The 19,703-nt window shown below is 39.5% G+C and overlaps 1 protein-coding gene across 1 annotated transcript in view; it reads left to right on the top strand.

Moving 5' to 3' along the window:
- The window catches only part of MDGA1 (MAM domain containing glycosylphosphatidylinositol anchor 1), a 334,259-nt gene that overhangs the window by 250,982 nt on the left and 63,574 nt on the right, over positions 1–19,703 (top strand). Inside the window, 2 exon segments of the mRNA XM_032216752.1 lie at positions 17,463–17,640; positions 18,788–18,811. Coding sequence (XP_032072643.1) covers positions 17,463–17,640; positions 18,788–18,811 — 202 coding nt within the window.

The raw sequence follows: 19,703 nt of genomic DNA, 5'->3' as shown, positions 1-19,703 counted from the left end.
AGTTGAAATTGTCCTCTCTGACTCCAAAATTCTTTAAACGACCCTTGCATATACCTCACATCCTTGATTCAAGTAAACAAACTCATCACCAATATTTTTCTCCCAGAATGTTTTATTGATTCAGCCTCTTTTTCCAGGCTTGGAGGTTTGTATTTAAAAGTCAATGTGCAGCAACACTTGTCAGATGAAAATAAGTGTACTGAAGTATGAGTGTACTTCACAAAAGTGAAGTAGCTGATGCAAAAAAAAAGAATGTAGAGAAAAATTATTTCTGCTGGGGATGAAGTCTATATGTGACAATAGTTTTTTTTAAACCCTCCAAAGCATAAATTTCCCATTCACTGTTATAGAATAGGCATTACAGGTATATCTAAATTGCTTGCTTAGAAAGCATGTTCATGTAATAAATGTGATCTGCTACTTTGTGCATTTGATATTTAGGGCTCACTTTCAGAATATGCACATATAGATGCTAGTAGACCATTATGCAGTGAGAGTATGATAATATTTGTTGAAACATAAAATGCATATCTGGGAACAGGTAAGATATATAGAATGTGATGCTAGCATAACATGTGATGCTAGCAGAATCAGCATGGAAGAATGGATGGATGGGAATGTAAATAGAAGTAAATGGTATGATATTATTTGTTAGTTTTGTAGCACATATTTCCTCCATAAATTCAGAGCAGCTAAAAAAAAATCTAATTGGAACAGGTTGAGCTAAGAAATAGTGGCTGGGCCAAAATCATGAATTATGCTTGCATGACTAAAGATGGCCTTGAATACCAGGTCTTTGGATTAAAGTGGAAGCATGATCTTGGCCCATTGTGTTAGTACTGAATCAAATTTTGGAGGTAGTATATATAAAACTGGATAGAAGTTTTGAAAACTGCTGTTATTTGATAACTGCTGTATAACAACAATATAATCAACAAATCTTGATGTTAATGTATCTCAATGTAGGTTAGTACAAATATTTAAAATGTATCTCTTGGTGACAGTCACTTTTTTGGTTCAATAGGTAAAGGAGGACTTTCAGTGTTGAAAAGTAGTATCTTTTAACTGAAATGCAATTTCTAAAGATTCATCAGCCCTGTACACACTAGCCAGCAATTTGTGTTGGTTGCAATGCAACTTTACATGAGTCGTCTTTTATCAAAACAGTCTGCAGCTAATATTTCATTCGCTCCTTCAGTGCTTTTTGGGATCTGAATTGGGATGAGAAAGAATACTTGCCATAAATACACAGGTTCTAATGCTGGAGGCATTAAATCAAGCTTTTGTATCAAGTTTATGAATTCTGATTGTATTTAATTCTTTGAGGCACACAAGTCTGAAACTGCTAAGGCTATAAAGTCAGCAAAAAAAATATCCTTGGGGAAAGAAAGTGAGAAAATGTGGAAGAGTGCACTAAAGCCACAAATATCTATACTTCCATCATGAAGCTTAGGTCCTTCTGGAATTCTACCAAGGCAATTCTCTCTCCTGACCAGTTGCTTTAAAACATCTGATCTCACAAACCTCAGGGTCAATTTTAGACAAAAAGTTCTGCCTTTGTCCTTTAAAACTAGAATTAGCAATCTATATAATAAAGATGGGGTAAAACAAAGTTGTAATAATTAAGGTTAAACTTGAGTAAAATTGAAGGTATCCCAAAAAAATTCAAGATAGCCCCTCAAATTTGTTAAGATTACATCTGAAATCAAGATTTTATACCCATACAGAGCTTCAGACACCTGCTGATTGAAAATCTCACAGATCAATATAGAAATAGGACTGCACAAATGTATGAACGAGCACATGAAAATTACATGGATTAGAAGTGTACTGGGGTACTTCTCTGTATTGGAAAAAAAGACTTTCTGTATTGGGAAATCTGTATGTTGCTCATTGTACATTACATTTAATTTTCTATTTCCTTTAGGTTTGTGGTTTAATAAGCTTTTCAGATGTGATTCATAGTTATGCAGGATACAAACACTGTGCAAATGTTCTGCAGAAATCATTGCCTTCACATCTAGGAAAATAATCATTTTTATGGCTAGTGTACTTCAGGCTTTGTTGTGTACTGTATTTCTTGGCTGATTGGAATATAACTACTAACCCTTGTCGTAATTTCATGGCTAAAAAAAGCCATCACTGATTGTATGTCACCTTCTCCTTTTTCATATCATAGTTATACTTTTACATAAAGAGGCTGCTTAGTTAAAAACCTGTCAAATTTCAGACTCCCCTTAATTGGTTGTTGTTTAGCCACCCTGTCATATGGGCAGCTAAAGTTACGAACAATGTTTTAACCAACAAACCTCTTGCAAAGCTTTTGACATCTCTGTAAGAAACCCGAATCCCAATTAGACTCTATTCTTGTCTCCAGACTCTCGTTGTCCCTTGTTCTGTTAGTGCTGCAAACCCTGAAAATCGGACAAGTAAATGGAGATGATTCAATTCAGGATTCCAAATTACTTACCAACAATATTCTCTGTGGCAAGATGGGGAATACCAAAGGCTGAGAATCTTAGGCTTCATCCCATGTCCAAAGGCCTCTGGGGTAGCTAAGGACTGCAGACTTCATTAAAAACTTATTTGGCTTGGACACCTTAGAGCACATGGAACCAAACAAAAGAGATTTATGAAAGGTCAGAGTAAGCCTTTCACAAATTTCCTGATGTGCATCAAGAGGGTTGATGATCCCAGTAAATACCACTGTGCAGACCTTTTAGTGTTTGCTGTCTAGTTCACTGCAAATAAGAACTTCATTTGATCTAGCATCAGTGAAACATTGTATCTAGACATTGTACGTCTTTTATTGCTTAATACTGATAGCAGACATCTCACAAGGCTTTCAAACTTCACAGACAATAAAGTCTTGTCCTACAAATTACCCAATCTCATTCCTTCCATATATGTTGGACTACACCTTCCAGGAATCTCAGTTAGTGTTTCAGTGGCTATGTGGTAAGACATCAAATGAAGAAGACAATTTTAGTAGAAATACTCTTGGTTTTGCTAGCTGGTAGTTGTAGATCAAAGGTAAAAAGCTAAATGCCCTTCAGATATTTTGTATTGTAATTTCCAAATTATAATTATTTGGAATTATAGAATTATTATCTGCTACCTTTAGCAGCGCTAATTGGAACCGATAATAGCTAAAGCCCAAGGCATTTGGAGGATATTAATTGTCTAGCTCTGCTTTAGACAATCCAATAGTCCCACTCTGTGTGCATTTATGTGCATTTACTTTTGAATTTTACAAAAGTCATACAGAAATTTAATGTCAACAATCATCTCATCAATAAAAAATATAAACATTTTCCAGACCTGAACTGGGTTATCATATGAAATTACATGATACATACAATTATCATGTTTTTCTTAAAAATTGCCTTTTTGGTGCTGCTTGCTTAAGTCACCGCTTTCCTTCCCCCCCCCCCCCAAAAAAAAAGATAATCCCTTTCTGGCAGTTTTATTACTACAAAATGTCAAGTTCCCATTTTTGTCATTTAAAACTTATTTTTTCTATGATTTTCTCTCCACTTTTCTCCTTCTCTCCTTCTTGTATATTCATTTCTACCAGAGCCAATTTTTTCAATATTAGTCTTATTTGGATTATCCCCCCACCTAATAATCTCTTCTGATAAACCGATGTTGCCTGCTATTCAACTTCAGTTTTATTTTTTACTTAAATAGTTTTTATTAAGGATAATTACCAACCATGGGGGGGGGGGGAGGAAATACCCTCTCAAAAATATTGTATTTTATTTGACAGCTTTTAAGATATATTTTATGATGTTGATACATATTAAATGGTTCTTTATCAGTTCAGATCTTCCTATTCTGGTTCAGCAGTATTGTTTACCATTCATTGTTTCTCAAGGCCAGCAAGTTGTAATAGGTAATCCCTTTTATGCCTTTTCTCATGGTTAAATGCTACTAGAGATTTTTTTAGTGTGTCCATGGTTCTGTCAAAGGGAAAGTTAGATCTTCTATTCAATTTTCTTATTTTACTTTTTCTTTGCAAAACATTTGCTAATAATGGAGAAAGGTGTGGATAGGAAAGACACTACAATACTGTTATTAATTCTGAAGGGTGAGTATATTGGTGAACTACTGTGAAGAAAAATTTAATTCTCTTTTTCCAATTCTCTATGTGATTGCTTTTAATAATTCATTTATAAATCTTTACCACATTTCAATTCACTCTCAATCAATAGTTCTATTCCTGTTCCATAGAGCATATAGTACTCACTAAAAATTAATAGATGCCCCACACTTTGATGTCTCTTTCATCCTTAGTAGACCATGCTTCCACTATTTTATTTAAGTGTTTTCTTATCTATAAACTATAGTGTCTCTTGCTATTTTCTATGTATGAATGAATCCCATTGATACTTTTCCATTTCTTTCCTCTTCTTAAAAATTCCTGTTAGAAAGCCAACAGGAACATTTCTAGCAATCAGATATTTTCCATTTTTTATTTATCAATTGTCGATTTTCTCTCTATTCACAATATGAGCCAATTCCACTAGAATATTCAAGACACATGGAATCACTTGTAAAAGTTGTGTTAGATTGGCTATCTATGCCACTTTCTCTAGGATGGATCTTGGAGTAAAATATGTTTAATACTAAAATATTTTATGAATACTAAAATATTTCTTCAGCATCCTATGAAAAATTTGATTTTATTTTAAAATATGTCTTTCCTGCCTTACATCTTAAGCATTTTAGGAAGTACCTCCAATGGTAAATTTACAATTAAAATCATATTTCTAAATTGCAACATCATTATGAAACATGAACATTGCATCAGAAAACAGTATATAGCAATAAAATATTCTAAAAACATATTAAAGAATTTAAAGAGCAAATAAAAATTGTATACAGAATGGTTTTAGAAAAAAGTAACATCTTTACTAGTTCTGGGAAGTCATTGATTGAATAAAAATTCCTGGAAAAATATTCCAAAGCTTAACCGTAATTGAGCAAAAGGCTTTTCTCCTAATGTCTTTGAGAAGTTTTTGAAATAAACAAGAGGATCTCTGTCCCAGATCATATTTCTAAAAAGGCCAGCAGGCTGATATAGAAGAAAGTGATCCTTCAAATAATCTGATCCCAAGATTTGAACTAGATGCAGAGAATTTATGGGCCCAAGAATCTTTTAGTAAGTTCCAAAACTGCTCAAACCTAGTTCTGTTGTTTGCAAACCCTCTCCCAAAGCAATAACACTTTTGGAGTAAACCTTCAACATGCCACCCCAAGTTTGGTGTGGTTCTTAAGGTGACTCAGTCGTAGTATGACCCCATTGAGACATGGTATCTCTAGTTTTTATGTCTAGAATTATATATCTGATTTCTATCCAGATTATTGATGCTTGTTTGTTTATAGCCAATTAGTTTTAAAATAGATTTCAGGCAGATAATTTAGAAATGCAGCATGAAGACCATTTAGGCCAAACTAAGAATTATGTCATGTAAATGAGCTATTTCAGGAAATACACTTGTTACTAAATATATAGAGAAATATGCTATCTTATTCCCATTATACTACCATTTACAGTATGTCTCATAACTGCTTCCTACCAAACTTCCAATGCTATTGGTTATTATTTCTTGTTAACTCATAGGGAGAGAGAAAAAAATTATGTTCTGAAGTTTCATTCCATCATTCCATGACTGTGAAATCTATGTGTCTCTCTCGCTGCTTAATTGGGGAAAGATGAATGGCTCTGAGGGGAGAACTGAGAACTCTCCCTGAATCAAAAGAGACATTCCAGTTCCCCCAAAGACCTCACTGCCTTAACAAGCACATGTGGAAACTTCCGTACATGCTTAGCAAAAACAGAATTCTGTGAGAAAGATGAACTGATGGAGAATCCTTCTTTATATGATTATATGGGTGTTCACCATAGGAACGTTTTGATGTTATTAGGTGAAATTCAAGGCTGTTATTTATCTGAGGGTATTTTTTTTTCATTCTTTAATCCTGTGTATGTATGATAGAATTTTAAGCTATTCAGAGCTGATTCACAATGGGAGTGCATGTTAGCCTTAAAATAAAACGTTTTAAAAGTCGAAGGGGATCTCAGAGGAATTACCTCCAAATGATCAAGGGAATGGGGGATTTTTCAAGAGGAGCACCTTCTTTTTAGATTCCTCTGTCCCCACTCACACACACTTTTTCTCTTTCTAAAAGGGGCTGTCAACTATCCTTTTTTATTTAGTTTTGATACTTTTTCATAGAGCCTTTGGGAAGGAGGAGCTTCAGTAATGGACAGCAGGGAATATAGCCATCATCTATTTTATTTTGACTTTATTAGATTATGATGATATATACTTTTTCTGTTATTATTATAAGCCACCTAGAATCTAGTGAGTGGGAGATATATGTATTTTGTAAATAAAATCATCTAACATGCAATACGTCAATATGCAGATGTGCACCCAGTGACATCTCTATGACATAATGGCAAAGAAAAAATATTAGGATGGTGAAAGCAATGTAGATGAAAGCTAGGATGGTGCAGTGATTAAGGCATCAGGCTATGAGTTCTAGTCCTGCCTAAAGTACAAAGCTATCTGAGTGACCTGGGCCAATCACTCTCTCAACCCTAGAAAGCAGGCACTTGCAAATCACTTCTGAAAACTCTTGGCAAGAAACCTGTAGGGATTTGTCTGGGCAGTCACAAGTTGGACACAATTTAATGGGGGGGCGGGATGCAACATGGGTACATTTGCCATTTCAGGTGAGCTTATGATGCTGATATGTCTCATATTTAGCTGAAAATAACTTATCTGGTCAATCTTTTATTTGGAAGAATTGCTCTCAGGAAACTGAAGTTGAACCCTGAAATCATTATATGTCTTCTGTGGAATTCTGACTCCGTATAGTATATAGCATGGCAGCATTCATGTAATGTAAACTATAGTGATATGAATTGGTCTTTCTCCAGTCCTTTTTTATATCTCTTTACTGATACATTCATTCAGTGGTGAGTTGCAGGCGGTACGCCCCTGTATGGGCGTACTGGAGCCTGCCCGGAGCACCAGGTACCATTCCGGTATGGTGCTCCACGGTGCTCCAGAGGGCCCACCCGCCCGAGCTCCTTACTGTGTTTTAAAGCTGTCGGCACTTCCACGTACAAACATGACGCATACAACACCTGCGTGATGCTCCACCAAGCAGCTGGAGCATCATGGACGCATGCAGAAGCGTCGTTTGCAGATACAATGCATGCACACACCATGCACACGTGCATGTGGGTGACACCAAGGCCATTCCAACCGGAATCCGGAACCCACCACTGCATTCATTGTTTCCTCATGTACACTATATTATAAAATAATTTCCATGAAAATTAAGATTTAGCTATTTATCAACACATATGCCATCTTAATCACAAAGTCACTCATCATAGCCTATACAATAGGATTAAAAAAGCAAATTAAAATTGGCAAATAAAAATAACGAAACAACAAAATCAACAGCTTTTCTAAATATATTTTCTTTCAAGTTAAAGATATATACATAGATGCACCCAGACATCGGTAGAGACAAGCATAGAGACAAAACGTTAGAAAAAAAATAGAATGTACTAGACAAACAATTTCTCGTTTCCTTATTAAAGCTGGGAAGTATTCAGTGCACAAAGCATTCTTAGTGGAAATACTTTACAAGAACAGAAAAGGAGCATCTGTGAAGACAAAGATTCAAGGATACTTAAATGTTTAATTCCGAGCATGTGTGCTCAGATGCTTGGAGAAGCTCAAGGAGATAGTTCAGTGGGAATTAGTCTACACAGAATACAGACCAAAGTGTTTGTGAATATTAGGAGATGGGTACGGATTTGACATTACTCATAAAGGTTGCTCTAAGGAGACCATATGCTAAATAAATAAATGAGGAGGCTGTTGAAAAGAAGGAAGAGTTCCACTATAATTCTAAGGAGTCAAGACAGGTAATTGAACCTCTCTTCCACTGAAGTCCTTCTCTGCTTCCCTTTGGGGTGATGGATGCTCAGTGCCTTCATCTGGGTGAATCAAATCATTTGGTTACTGAAGAAACTTCTTGGATGAGAAGCAAAATGTCTTCAAAGAAAAACAAGAAGGCCCAGTTGCCTCTTGAAAAAGCACCTTTGGGGCAAGCATGACCTGGATGACTGAGAATCTCTATAGACAAATCATTTGGCTATCTTCTTTCCCCTCTTCCTAGAGTTTCATTTTGGATATCGGCAGCATGCTGCTTGTGGATATGGGAAATGATGTGGTTTCCCCACCCAGTCTTACTTTCCTCAGGTGAAGTGGGAGGAGGTAAAGGCAAAGAGTCAAGACTGAGAACTATTCTCTGTTTGTCCTTCAGCTCCACTGACAGCTAACTGCACCCAATGATGAATGAGGTCATTGCTGGGTCCTGCACAGGTTCCTCCACCATGAATTGAGCCTCCATTTCCCCAGCATTCTTGCCTGGCTGTGTATTTTACTAACTGCTCCAGAGTAATATAGGACCACAGCTCCAGGATGATGTGTTCATAAAAGAAAAGACTGGAGAGAAATATAAAAATAATAAGAGAGCAAAGTAGGAGATAATATTAGAAGCCTTAAATGAAGAGAAATCTCCCAGATTGAAGGATTTCGATGCTGTTGTTTCAGTGTAGAAATGCTAACAACAATCGTGTAGGAGAAACAATTTGCAGGAGTTAAATTTCAACTATAATACATTAGCAGCGGTCTGTTGAATAAGAACCTTCTTGTGGTTTAAAAAGGTCTTGCAAAGGGTCCCCATATAGGTACCCTAAACTTTTATTTGGCTTCTGGTTCTTGGTGCTTAGAAGAAATGGATTTGAAAGTTAATGCTGATTTGACAATTCTGGGTATTAAAATACACAACTACTTAAAGTTGCCAAGTTTGAGAAATCCTGGTCTATTCAGTGAATAAAGATGTTGTAAGACCTTATATATAGTGAAGCTTCAGATCAGTGGTGGGATTCAAATTTTTTATTACCAGTTCTGTGAGCTTGGATTGGCTTGATGGGCGTAGCAGGGGAAGGTTGCTGCAAAATCCCCATTTCCTCTCCATCAGCTGGGACTCAGGAGGCAGAGAATAGATGGGGACAGCGCCAATCAGAAATGGTTTTTACCAGTTCTCTGAACTACTCAAAATTTCTGCTGCCGGTTCTCCAGAATTGGTCAGAACCTGCTGAATACCACCTCTGGTTCAGATACAGGAAGTCCCTTGCCTTTTGTCTTTATGTGAGCAAACGTGAAGAGATAATCTAGCATTATAATTTCCACACCAAGAAGATGTGGTTAGAATGGTTTAAAATGGTAGAATATTATCGCTTGTTCAAAAGTTATTAATCATAGTTTCCCAGGTTATATTCCAGAAGAATTCTTGGTAAATTTGATACTTCACAAAAGAACAAAGCAATGGACTACACAGTTCAGAAGTTTATTTATATGGAAAGTATCTTTTTCTTTATCTGTTCTTATAAGTCTGTTCTATGTTGCTTTTATGTGTTTGTGTGACATAGCATCTCTTTTTTCAGATTATAGAAAGTAGAGATACCCCCCCAAAAAAGACAGTTCATATATTTTTCACGGAACATTAGACCCATGTAAGGTTTTTTTTTCTTTCACAATTAATTTTTAATTATGTATTGATCCAGTCTGAATTAAGTTTCCCTGAAGATATGATAGGAGCAGAACTGGTTGAGAACAATCTAAGCAAGATGGGATTTTGAAAAACAAGCCTACCACAATAATTGGGGTTAACAGCTTCTCACTTATATTAAATTGGGTAACATTTTAATGTAATATAATGTATGTAATTTAATGTGATTTTAATTCTAATGGTGCTGTTGCTTTTTGCATCTGTGTTGGTTTTCACATATGCATAAGGTGACCAGACGTCCCAATTATGGCAAGACAGTCACGATTTTGCACAATTTGTCCCGCGTCCCGGGGCATTCTTAAAAAGTCCCGATTTTTGTGACCGGATCCAGACGTAAGCCTGCCCCGCCCCCAACCCTGTATATCCGTTCCGGCCGGCCGGTATTTTGTCCCTTCTGTCTCCCCATTGCTCAGAAAAGCAACTTCAGGAAGGTCCTTTGCTAGCAGGCAGGTTCTAGGACGCCTGCTGCCACTAAAGGACCTTCCCAGAGTTGCTTTTCTGAGCAACGGGGAGACAGAAAGGACACAATCTCCTTTCATTCTCCCTCTGCCTCATTCACTCATTTGGGCAGCAGAGAACAAAAGAAAATCGCATAGCCGAGGACAAAGGAGCCTGCAGCCTCCTTCATTCAAACGTTCAGGCAACGGGGATGGGGGGGGGGCTTTCTTGCATGCCTTCTTTCTCTGAAGCCATGCTGGATTCAGCAAACCAGGCAGCGCATGACCTTGGGATTGTGCAACAGCTGAAAAACAGGAGGTGAGAATTCGGGTGCTGCTGCACAAGCCGCAGATGGGCTCCGGACCAGCGGAGCCTCCTCCTCCTTTTTAACCAGGCGGCTATCAGAGAGAAGAGGGCAGCGCGTGCCTGTGGGCTTATGCAGCAGCCAAAGATCGCCTGGTTAAAAAGTTCACCTGGTTAAAAAGGAGGAAGAGGAGGCTCCGCTAGTCCGGAGCCCATCCGCGGGGCCAGGGATCCCCCTGGCACTCCTTGTCTTCCTCGATGGGCTCCTCCCCCTTTTTAACCAGGCGGCTATCAGAGAGAGGAGGGCAGCGCAAAGGAGGAGCAGAACAGCCTTAATCATGTCAAGCTGCCCAGTCAAAAAACCTTTTCCTTCTGTAAAAAAAAGGGGGGGGAATTCCAGAGACCGACTGAAAGAGGGACTCCTCGGCCAGGGCACCCTTTGCTCCACCACAGCAACCTTTTCAAGCAGGATCAGACTAGTTTGAAAGCCTCGCCTTCTACTTCGGCGGGGAAATTCCCTGCCTCCCAGGCTCCATCCCACAGAAAAAATCCCCTTCCCCGAAGCTCGAGAGGCAAGTGCTGCCTCCGCCTGCCAGAATCTCTGGAGAGAACTTTGCAACTAGCTAAGGAGCGGCAAGCAGCAGACTTGAGCATTTGCACACATTCAGCCAAGGTCCTGCTGAGCCCCGCTACTTTGGACGATCCGATGGATTTTACGATGGATGTGCACCCCTGGGAGGTGCTGAAGAAGGACAGGCAGCTCAGCCTGATCCAGGACGACAGGCGCGACAGCGGCTTACAGACAGAGACAGAGAGACACACACACAGAGTGAGAAACACACACACACACACACACACAGAGGGAGGAAGGATAGACAGAGAGAGACACACACACAGAGAGACAGCCACACAGAGAGAACGACAGAGAGAGAGACGGAGGGAGGGAGACTGGCTTTTCACTCCGATTTCTGAGCCCCCAGCTGTTAGTGACAGAGGAGGAGGACGAAGGAAGGGGTTGCATTTTGTCAGGCTGACAGCTCATTCTGTGGCGTTTTTAAAAAGCCCCCCTTTTTTTGAGCACAAAAGGAAAACTCTGCAAAAAGTCACGGGGAGCCCCTGGGATAGTTCCTCACAAAGCATCATGGTCGCAGAGAATGCAAATGAAGGTGCTTATCTCCCCGCCCGGCTCCGTGTCCTTCTATTCAAATCGGAGTCACTCTGAGTCCCACTCAGAGGGCGGAGGGACGCTGTGCTTTTTTGTTTTGTTTTACCTATGTTCTCACAACCATGCAAAGGTGGGTTTTGTGCTACAAGGATCTTTCTTTCTTCCTTTCTTTCCCTGTCTGCGGTTCCGATTGCAGTCATCCTTTGCTTCGGATTAAAGCACCGTTTCTCATTCCTTGCAAAACTGGGGAAACGGCAGGGCTGCCTCCCTCCTCCCTTTCCTTGCAGCACCCTCGGTTGCAAAATGTTCCCCTGATTTGGTTTATAAGTTCGCAGCAATGCGATCCAACAAATAGGAAAGTTTTAATAAAATCTTCTGACTTTATTTGGTCTCTGCTGCCCCCCCCCAACCCCATTAGCCCTTGGGTTTTTTGCCCCCTCCCAAGGAGAGAATGGGAAGGAGAGGAAGGAAGGAGGGAGGAGGGAAGGAAAAGAAGAAGAGAGGGGGGAAGAAGATGGAAGAAGAAAAGATGGAAAGAAGGAGAAAGAATAGAAGGAAGAAGGAGGAAGAAGGAGGAAGATGGAAGAAGAAAGGAAGGAAGAAAAAGAAGAAGGGAGGGAGAAAAGAGGGAAGGAGGTAGGAGGAGAAGGGGAAGAGAGTGAAGAGCAGAAAGACAAAGAGAATGAAGTTGATAGGCAAGAGGAAGGAGGAAGAAAGGAAGAAAGAAAAAGGGAGGGAGAGAGGAAAGAAGAAAAGATGGAACTAGAAAGGAAAGAAGAGAGGGAGGAAAGGGGAAGACAGGGAAAGAGCAGAAAGACAGAGAAGGTGCGGGTAGATAGGCAGAAGGAAGGAAGAAGGAAGAAATAGGAAGGAGGGAAGGTGAAAGGATGGAAGGAGGAAGGAACTGAAGCGAAGGAGAAGAGAGAGATAGAAAGAGCAGAAAGACAGAGAAGGTAGATAGGCAAAATAAAGGAAGCTGAAAGAATGGAAGGAGGAAGGAAGAGAAAAGGAGGAAGGGAGTGAGTGAGGAAAGGAGAGGATGGAAGGAGAAAGGAAGGAAGAGAGGGAAAGAGCAGAAGACGGATAAGGTGAAGGTAGATAAGCAAGAGGAAGGAAGGAAGGAAGAAGTGAGGTGTCTCGAGGAGGGGGAAAACGTTTAGTGACCAAAGTTACAATGGCATTGAAAAAAGTGACTGATGACCATTTTTCACACTTAGCGACCATTGCAACCATTTTTCACACTTAGCGACCGTTGCAGCATCCTCATGGTCACGTGATCAAAATTTTGTTTGGCAACAGATTCATATTTATGATGGTTTCAGTGTCCCAGGGTCATTAATCGCCTTTTGTGAACTTTTGACAAAATATAAAATTTTTAATCAAGCCTGCCCACCCCGGTCAATGGTGTCCCTCTTTACCAATCTGAAAATCTGGTCACCTTACATATGCATACATAATTCAAACAATGCAAGAAAACTTTCAAATTATCGGAAAATGCTGTAAGGGTTTATCTTTAAGCCTGAAGTCCTCTATGGATGCCTAGATATAAATGAATTATATGACTCTATCATGCATGCAGTTCACTTTTCTACAAGACCATGAAGTACAGTTTTACAAAACCAAGTTTGCAGATTATAAGCTTACTGAAAAGTAAGATGCAATTCTACAAGTCTTTTATTCTACAAATTTGCAAACAGAGCAAGCACAGGGGAGCCATCGGTAAAATCAGTCATTCCATGTCTGCAAATTATGCTGTGCAAATTGGATTTCACACAGCTGAGTATATCAGATATAAAGGAACAGTTGTCCTTAAACTTAGGACAGCTGTCTCCCTATCAGAAATGCTTAGTTCAATATTGTTAAACAGCCCTTTTTCTTTGATGCTGGAATGTACCTTGTTTTTATTCTAAGAGCTGGTGTTATTTCCAGGAAGCAGTAAAGTGACACATTATGTATATAAAAGTTTTTGCTTTTGTGTTTGCTTCTGTTGGTAGGAGATCAATAGAAAAGCCGAAATCTAAAGTTGTCATGTGAATCCCCTTTGCATTAAAATGGAATCTAGCAAGATTCCAGAAGCGTAATATTTCTTCCTTATTTGGTTGCAGTTCCCAAGAAGCTTTTCTATCCTAAGTAGCAGTCATGCAATCAAGACTTCCTTAAACTCTATTTAAAAGAGCAGAACCAAGCAAGTTAAGATAAAAACAAGAGTACAACCTGCTTGAAGATGCATGAAGAAGAACATAGTTACTCAAGGAGCTTGGAGTTTAATCATCTTGAGAAATAGCACCATCTGTAAATTATACAGCTGAATTGAAAACTAGAATTGATATAAAAGATTAGCATTACTTGTGCTGCTTTTAAGTATTAATACAGATTGGGCCAAGGATTGTATACTAAGACTGTTGCATAGAGGAAAAAGAGCACTGATATTTCACTTCACGCATGCAAACTAGTTCTTCAATCAGGAATTGCTTGCTAGACTACAGGAAACAGGTACAGAGTATTTGGAGATGGTACAATGTTTATCAGAGATACAGGATGAGTGGGAAAAAAGTCTTGTCTTTCTCCTTCTTCTTTATTTCTAATCCGAGTCAGAGACCTCTTAATTTCTGTTAAAAACTTAAATAAGCATACAAAATGTATATGCATAAGATCATGTATCAGAAGAATCTTGACCATGTGGTGTCTAAAAGTGGCTATTTGAAACAAGTAGAGGTAGAGGTAGCTATGTTCATTTTTTGCAGTCCCCCCCCCCCTCTAAAAAAAATTAATCACCACACCTCTTGAGTGCACATGTACTTCTGAAACTCTGAATTGGTGGGTTGTGGACAACAATAAGTTGACCTGAAAGACAGTCTCTAGATTAAAGGCCATAGACTGAGTAGATCAGTTTAAGCATGTCTGTGATACAATTAGGAAAGAGATTGCTGCATGTGACACATGTACAACTAAGACTAGTAACCTTCTCTACATAGTACTAATAAAAGTATTAAATAAAAACCTTGACTCACTGAAGAACAGGTGTCAAGAACAAAGGTCATATGGTGACTTTTCGTGATGTTTTTTGCCTTTGTGGAACTGGGGTGGGTGTGGCCTGCATGTGAGGTGTCTGGCCCATAGGCCGCCGATTGTCATATAGAAGTCAGTATCTATGAACTTCAGTCCTGGGAATATGCTGCTCAGATTTTGTCTCTTTAGCAAGTCCCCAAGAAATCTATGAATACGGGGGAAATTATTGTATATTTGTTGATATAGAGAAAACATGGGATAAAATGAATAGGCCTGAATTAGGACATGTTTTGCATAATTATAGAGAGATAATTGCTGAATAATATAAATTATGAGTGCTTAGTGAATGTTTCAAGACTGGGCAGAGAATAAGACAAAGGTGTTTCATATCCCCTTGTTTGTTTAATATATTTATGGATAAATATTGTGGTTGTGGTAAAGATCTCTTGATTAGGAGTGTAAGTGCATAATACATAGGCAGTGACATGTTGCTGGATAAAAATCCAAATGTTTTGCTATGAATATTAGAAATACTGCTTGATGAATTTAGAAGTATGAATTTGAAAATTAACATATCAAAGACTAGGCTGGTTGTTTGATAATGAAAACTAAATAGAATGCTGGCTCAGTGGGTAGATTGGTATCAGAGGACAATTTGTTTTTAGGTTGGTCAAATAGTGCTTCAGCTTCATTTTATTTTCAGCAAAGTTGTAGACCAAGAAGATAGATTTGGTCTAGGGAGGAAATGGCTCATCTAGTTAGTAAGGCAGATATAAGGACAAATATACATGCACTCAGGAACGTGCACTCACTAGAGGCAGGGGAGGCGGGGCCTCACCAGTCTCCTCAGGAAAAGGAAGGAATTTTAAAGATTTTTTCTAAAATAATTAAGGCCAAGCTAGTTGCTACCAGACTTCAACTCACAGTGATTTGAAGTATACGTAGTGTCTAAGTATAGGAGGAGGCCAGAGAACTCGGGGCCTCCTTTGCATAAGGATTTTTTTGCCTTTTAAGGGTTAACCAAAGGTTAAAAGCAAAAACATTAGTATGCAAATGAGGCCCATAGTTCTCGGGCCTCTTCCTGCAGAGGGCACATGGTGGCTCTAGGAGCCACTATCCTAGCCTGCTTGGCCCTGGAGCCTAGCTAGACCGAATCTGGAATTTTGGCGTAGCTGGAAGGTATGTTGGTCAGAGGGAGGGGGCAGGGGGGAGGAATTCAATTTATTTGTAATTTAAGTAATTGTCATTGGTTTTTATTGTCTGTGTGTGTGTGTGTGTGTTTCTTAACTTCACTCAAACAAACTCTCTCTCAATTTGAGAGAGAGTTTGCTTGAGAAGAGAGGGGCAGCCTTCTCCCCCCCCCCCATCCTGCTCCCCTCTTCCTTTCCTCCTCCTCCTCTCCCCTTTCTTCGCCGGCTGCCACCTCGCCCCCCTCCGCCTCCTCTGTCCCCCCCACTGTGTCCACCAGGTGTCTCGCGTTTATGGCGGGCATAAACGCGAGATGCCTGGCAGACACAGACTTGGGGATGGGGGAGGTGGGGGGTGAGGAGGAACCGCGGAGGCGAAAGGCAAAGAGGGGTGGGGAGGGTGTTTGCAGCCCTGGTTCCGTCTCCCAGCCAGCAGCCCCAGGAGGAAAGGGCGAAGAGGGATGGGGGGGTGTTCCAAGAAGCCCCCTCCCCTTTTGGCACTCCGCAAGGCCTGCCGGAGCTCTGGGAGAAAGCAGCGGGAGCGGAATGCTGTCCTCTATTGCCGGAAAGTCCGGCGAGGGAAGCGGGGCTCGTGGAGACTCGCTCGCAGCCGGCTTCTCTGGAGCGGGGGGGGCGATAGAAGTGGAGCGGATTGCAGCGGCAAGAGGATTCGCTCCGCTTCTATTGCCCCCCCTCCGCTCCAGAGAAGCCGGCTGCGAGCAAGTCTCCACGATCCCCGCTTCTCTCGCCGGACTTTCCGGCAATAGATGACAGCATTCTGCTCCCGTTGCTTTCTCCCAGAGCTCCGGCAGGCCTTGCGGAGTGCCAAAAGGGGAGGGGGCTTCTTGGAACACCCCACCCCCACCCCTCTTCGCCCTTTCCTCCTGGGGCTGCTGGGAGACCGCGGCTCTCGCTCCAGCCTGCTGCCGGGGGGGGGGGGAGCCGCTTTCTTTCTTTTTGCCTCACCAGCCAGAAGCTTCACCGCACGTCACTGCATGCACTTATGAGCAAGGGGTAGACTCAGCCTTCCATCCTTCTGAGATTGGTAAAATGAGGACCCAGATTGGTGGGGGCAATATGCTGACATTGTAAACTGCTTAGAGAGGGTTGTAAAACACTGTGAAGCAGTATATAAGTCTAAGACCTATTGCTATTAATATGGACTTTCTGAAAAAACTAGTTTTAATAAATGAATATGTATAAAGGCAAAAGTGTGCTTGTGACAAAAAAACATTAATATTGTGCAAACCAGGATTAAGCCCAGTTTTTTGTTTGCATATAACACAATGGCAAATAGAACATCTGCTCCATAATTTTATCAAAGTACTTACTATATTAGTTACAAACTTCTTATAATCTATTCAATAGAAACTATAGCCCAAATTGTTCATTAGTAGGGTGAGTTTTCATTATTACAGAAGTTAAAAACAATTGCTACTTTAAAATTTTTGGTTTATAAACTTGTGAGGCTCTGAGGACTCAACACCCTTTCCCATATTTTAGAATTTAGCACTAGGTCAAGCATATGCAGAAATACCAGCAGCTTCTACTCTGAATAAACAACTCATAATTGATAAAGAAAAGAAACGATATTCTTGAAATACAAAGCTCATAAAATTCCTTCAGCATTCAGATTCCATAACTATCTACTCTTATCTAATTCAATCTTGCCTTATATCTTTGAATCACAGCTGAATCACAGGGATTTGCCACCTAAATCCATTTCTGTGAGGAAGATGGAAAAGGGCATGTTACAGGAATACCTCCTGACTGACTTGAAGGTGCCTCAAAGCTATGAACTTCGCTTGACACCTATAACCCGGTTTGGGATGGGGGACATCGTTACTCGCATCATCCACTATATAGAACGTGAGTGTCTCTTTCTCTCTATTACTTGACAGTTCTTGAACCCCCCCAAAGGCAAGTATTAACTGAAGGAAGTGTATTTCTTTTGACAAAGTCTTAATAGACCTGCATTATTCAGAGAAACCTTTTCCCACTGATCTTCCCCATATATATTGAATAACAAATCTCAAAATTTCCTGGTGGGAAATTGTAAGAATTATATCTCAACATCTCCAGAAATCAAGGTGATTTTTTAAATATCATATACAATATGCGCTACCCAGACTATCTTCCAAGTAAACTGGCCTCAGTGTTTGATCACCATCACCAAAGCAACAGTTAATGTGAAACGTGTCATCAGTTTGCTCCCAACTATTAGGTTACGTGGTGATTTGTATCCATGAATCATTTTTCAGTGGGAAATGAATAAACAGTACATAGTTCAATGACCAAATAGCATCTTCGGTAAGTGTATTCAATTTAGAAAGATACCATCAATCAAATCTTTATTATGATCATAGAGCATTGAAAGGTACAAGGTTCAGAATTTTGTGAGCCTTGACTTTAACTTTTAATGGATATCAAACCTTTTTCTATCACACATTTTACTAATTTGTTAGTATGGGATATAAAGTTGAACATCATTTTATGCAAGCATACTATATAGCATTTTAATGGTGTGGGGGAAGGGCATCAAATTCTTTAAACATGGAGCTTTATCCTACAGGATTTAAAATTTCATATAAAATTTAGTCTAATGACATGACAGAAGGTACAACCTCTCTCACATATTGGCATCCATTCTTTCAAGTCATCTTAATTCCCACCCAGTTCCATGAAAGAATGGGATTCTTTGATGTTTTCAATCCCCTGTAAATGACCCAGAGTTTCTTGATGAGTGCATAGATGGATGAAAAATGAATAAATATAATACATTTCTTATTTCTCAAAAAGAACACAATTTCTTGTGGACAGTCTCTGTTAGTGCAATTTTCAAAGTTTAAATTGTAAATTGTCTGCATTCAATCTCAACTTTCAATCTGCCCAGGAACAAAAGGATACAGATATTTAATCAGATCAAATCCAGGTACTTGGGTTTTTTTCCTTTTACATCTTTAAATGTGTTAATTTAAAGGTATTTTTATAAATCTATTTCTGTTTCCTTTCTCAGCAATCAGCTACCCTAACCCAGTAGGTAAGTGATTATTTTCCCATGCTTTATTTTTCTTTTTATGTATCCTGCTTCTTAGAACTGAAGTGGAATCTTAATAGTGAAAAATATACTTTGAAACTAAACTTTATTGAAAATCCTTGCTTACCACATATAGTAAAATAAATTTAAAACACCTAGAATAATTTTCACCTATACCTAGCCACTATTTGTTTTCTGGATCAATGCCACTTTTCTGTGTTTTATATTTCTTCTTATTCAAGAAGAAATTATTTTAAATGTATCTAATAAATGAAGTATTTATCAACAATCAGAATCAGCTGACCCAGAGAATACAGCTAGATATACAGGAAGATGTTATATGCATACAGTATGGTGTATGATATACGCAATGCTTAAACTTAGAGGTAGGATTAGTGTTTTTAAACAAAAGTAAAAGGAAAGTAATGAAGACCCAGAAAAAACAATTTGATCTAATTGTGTTGAGCTTTGTGTTGAGCTGAAATATGCTCAAGCATATTTCACAGCAATCTTCTCAGACTGGCAGTTCGCCCCCAGAGAGACTAGGTAAGATTTAACAGTATTCAAGGGAGAGTCAGACCTTGTCTTCTTGTGTCTACATAACAATTCCCCCACTTGATCCCTCCTTCTGAATGTGACAGTCTCTCTGACAACTTGATCATCAGAAACTGACCATTAGATGGCAGCAAAGAGTCAGTTTTCTTGCCCTCTAATGGTTCTTGAGACGGTTACGGTTCACCGACTAAACCGCACCCGACTAAACCGCATCGCTGATGTCATCAACAGGGCGACAACAGCGCGGAGACAGAAGCACACTGTAAACCCTAAACCTAAAATTAACCCCTAAACCTAAACCTAACCCCCCTAAACCTAATCCTAAACCTAATCCTAAACC

The sequence above is a fragment of the Thamnophis elegans genome, chromosome 4 (genome assembly GCF_009769535.1).
Source record: "Thamnophis elegans isolate rThaEle1 chromosome 4, rThaEle1.pri, whole genome shotgun sequence".
NCBI classification, from domain to species: domain Eukaryota; kingdom Metazoa; phylum Chordata; class Lepidosauria; order Squamata; family Colubridae; genus Thamnophis; species Thamnophis elegans.
Note: the sequence above shows the minus strand (reverse complement) of the source record. Positions and strands in the feature narration are given on the sequence as shown.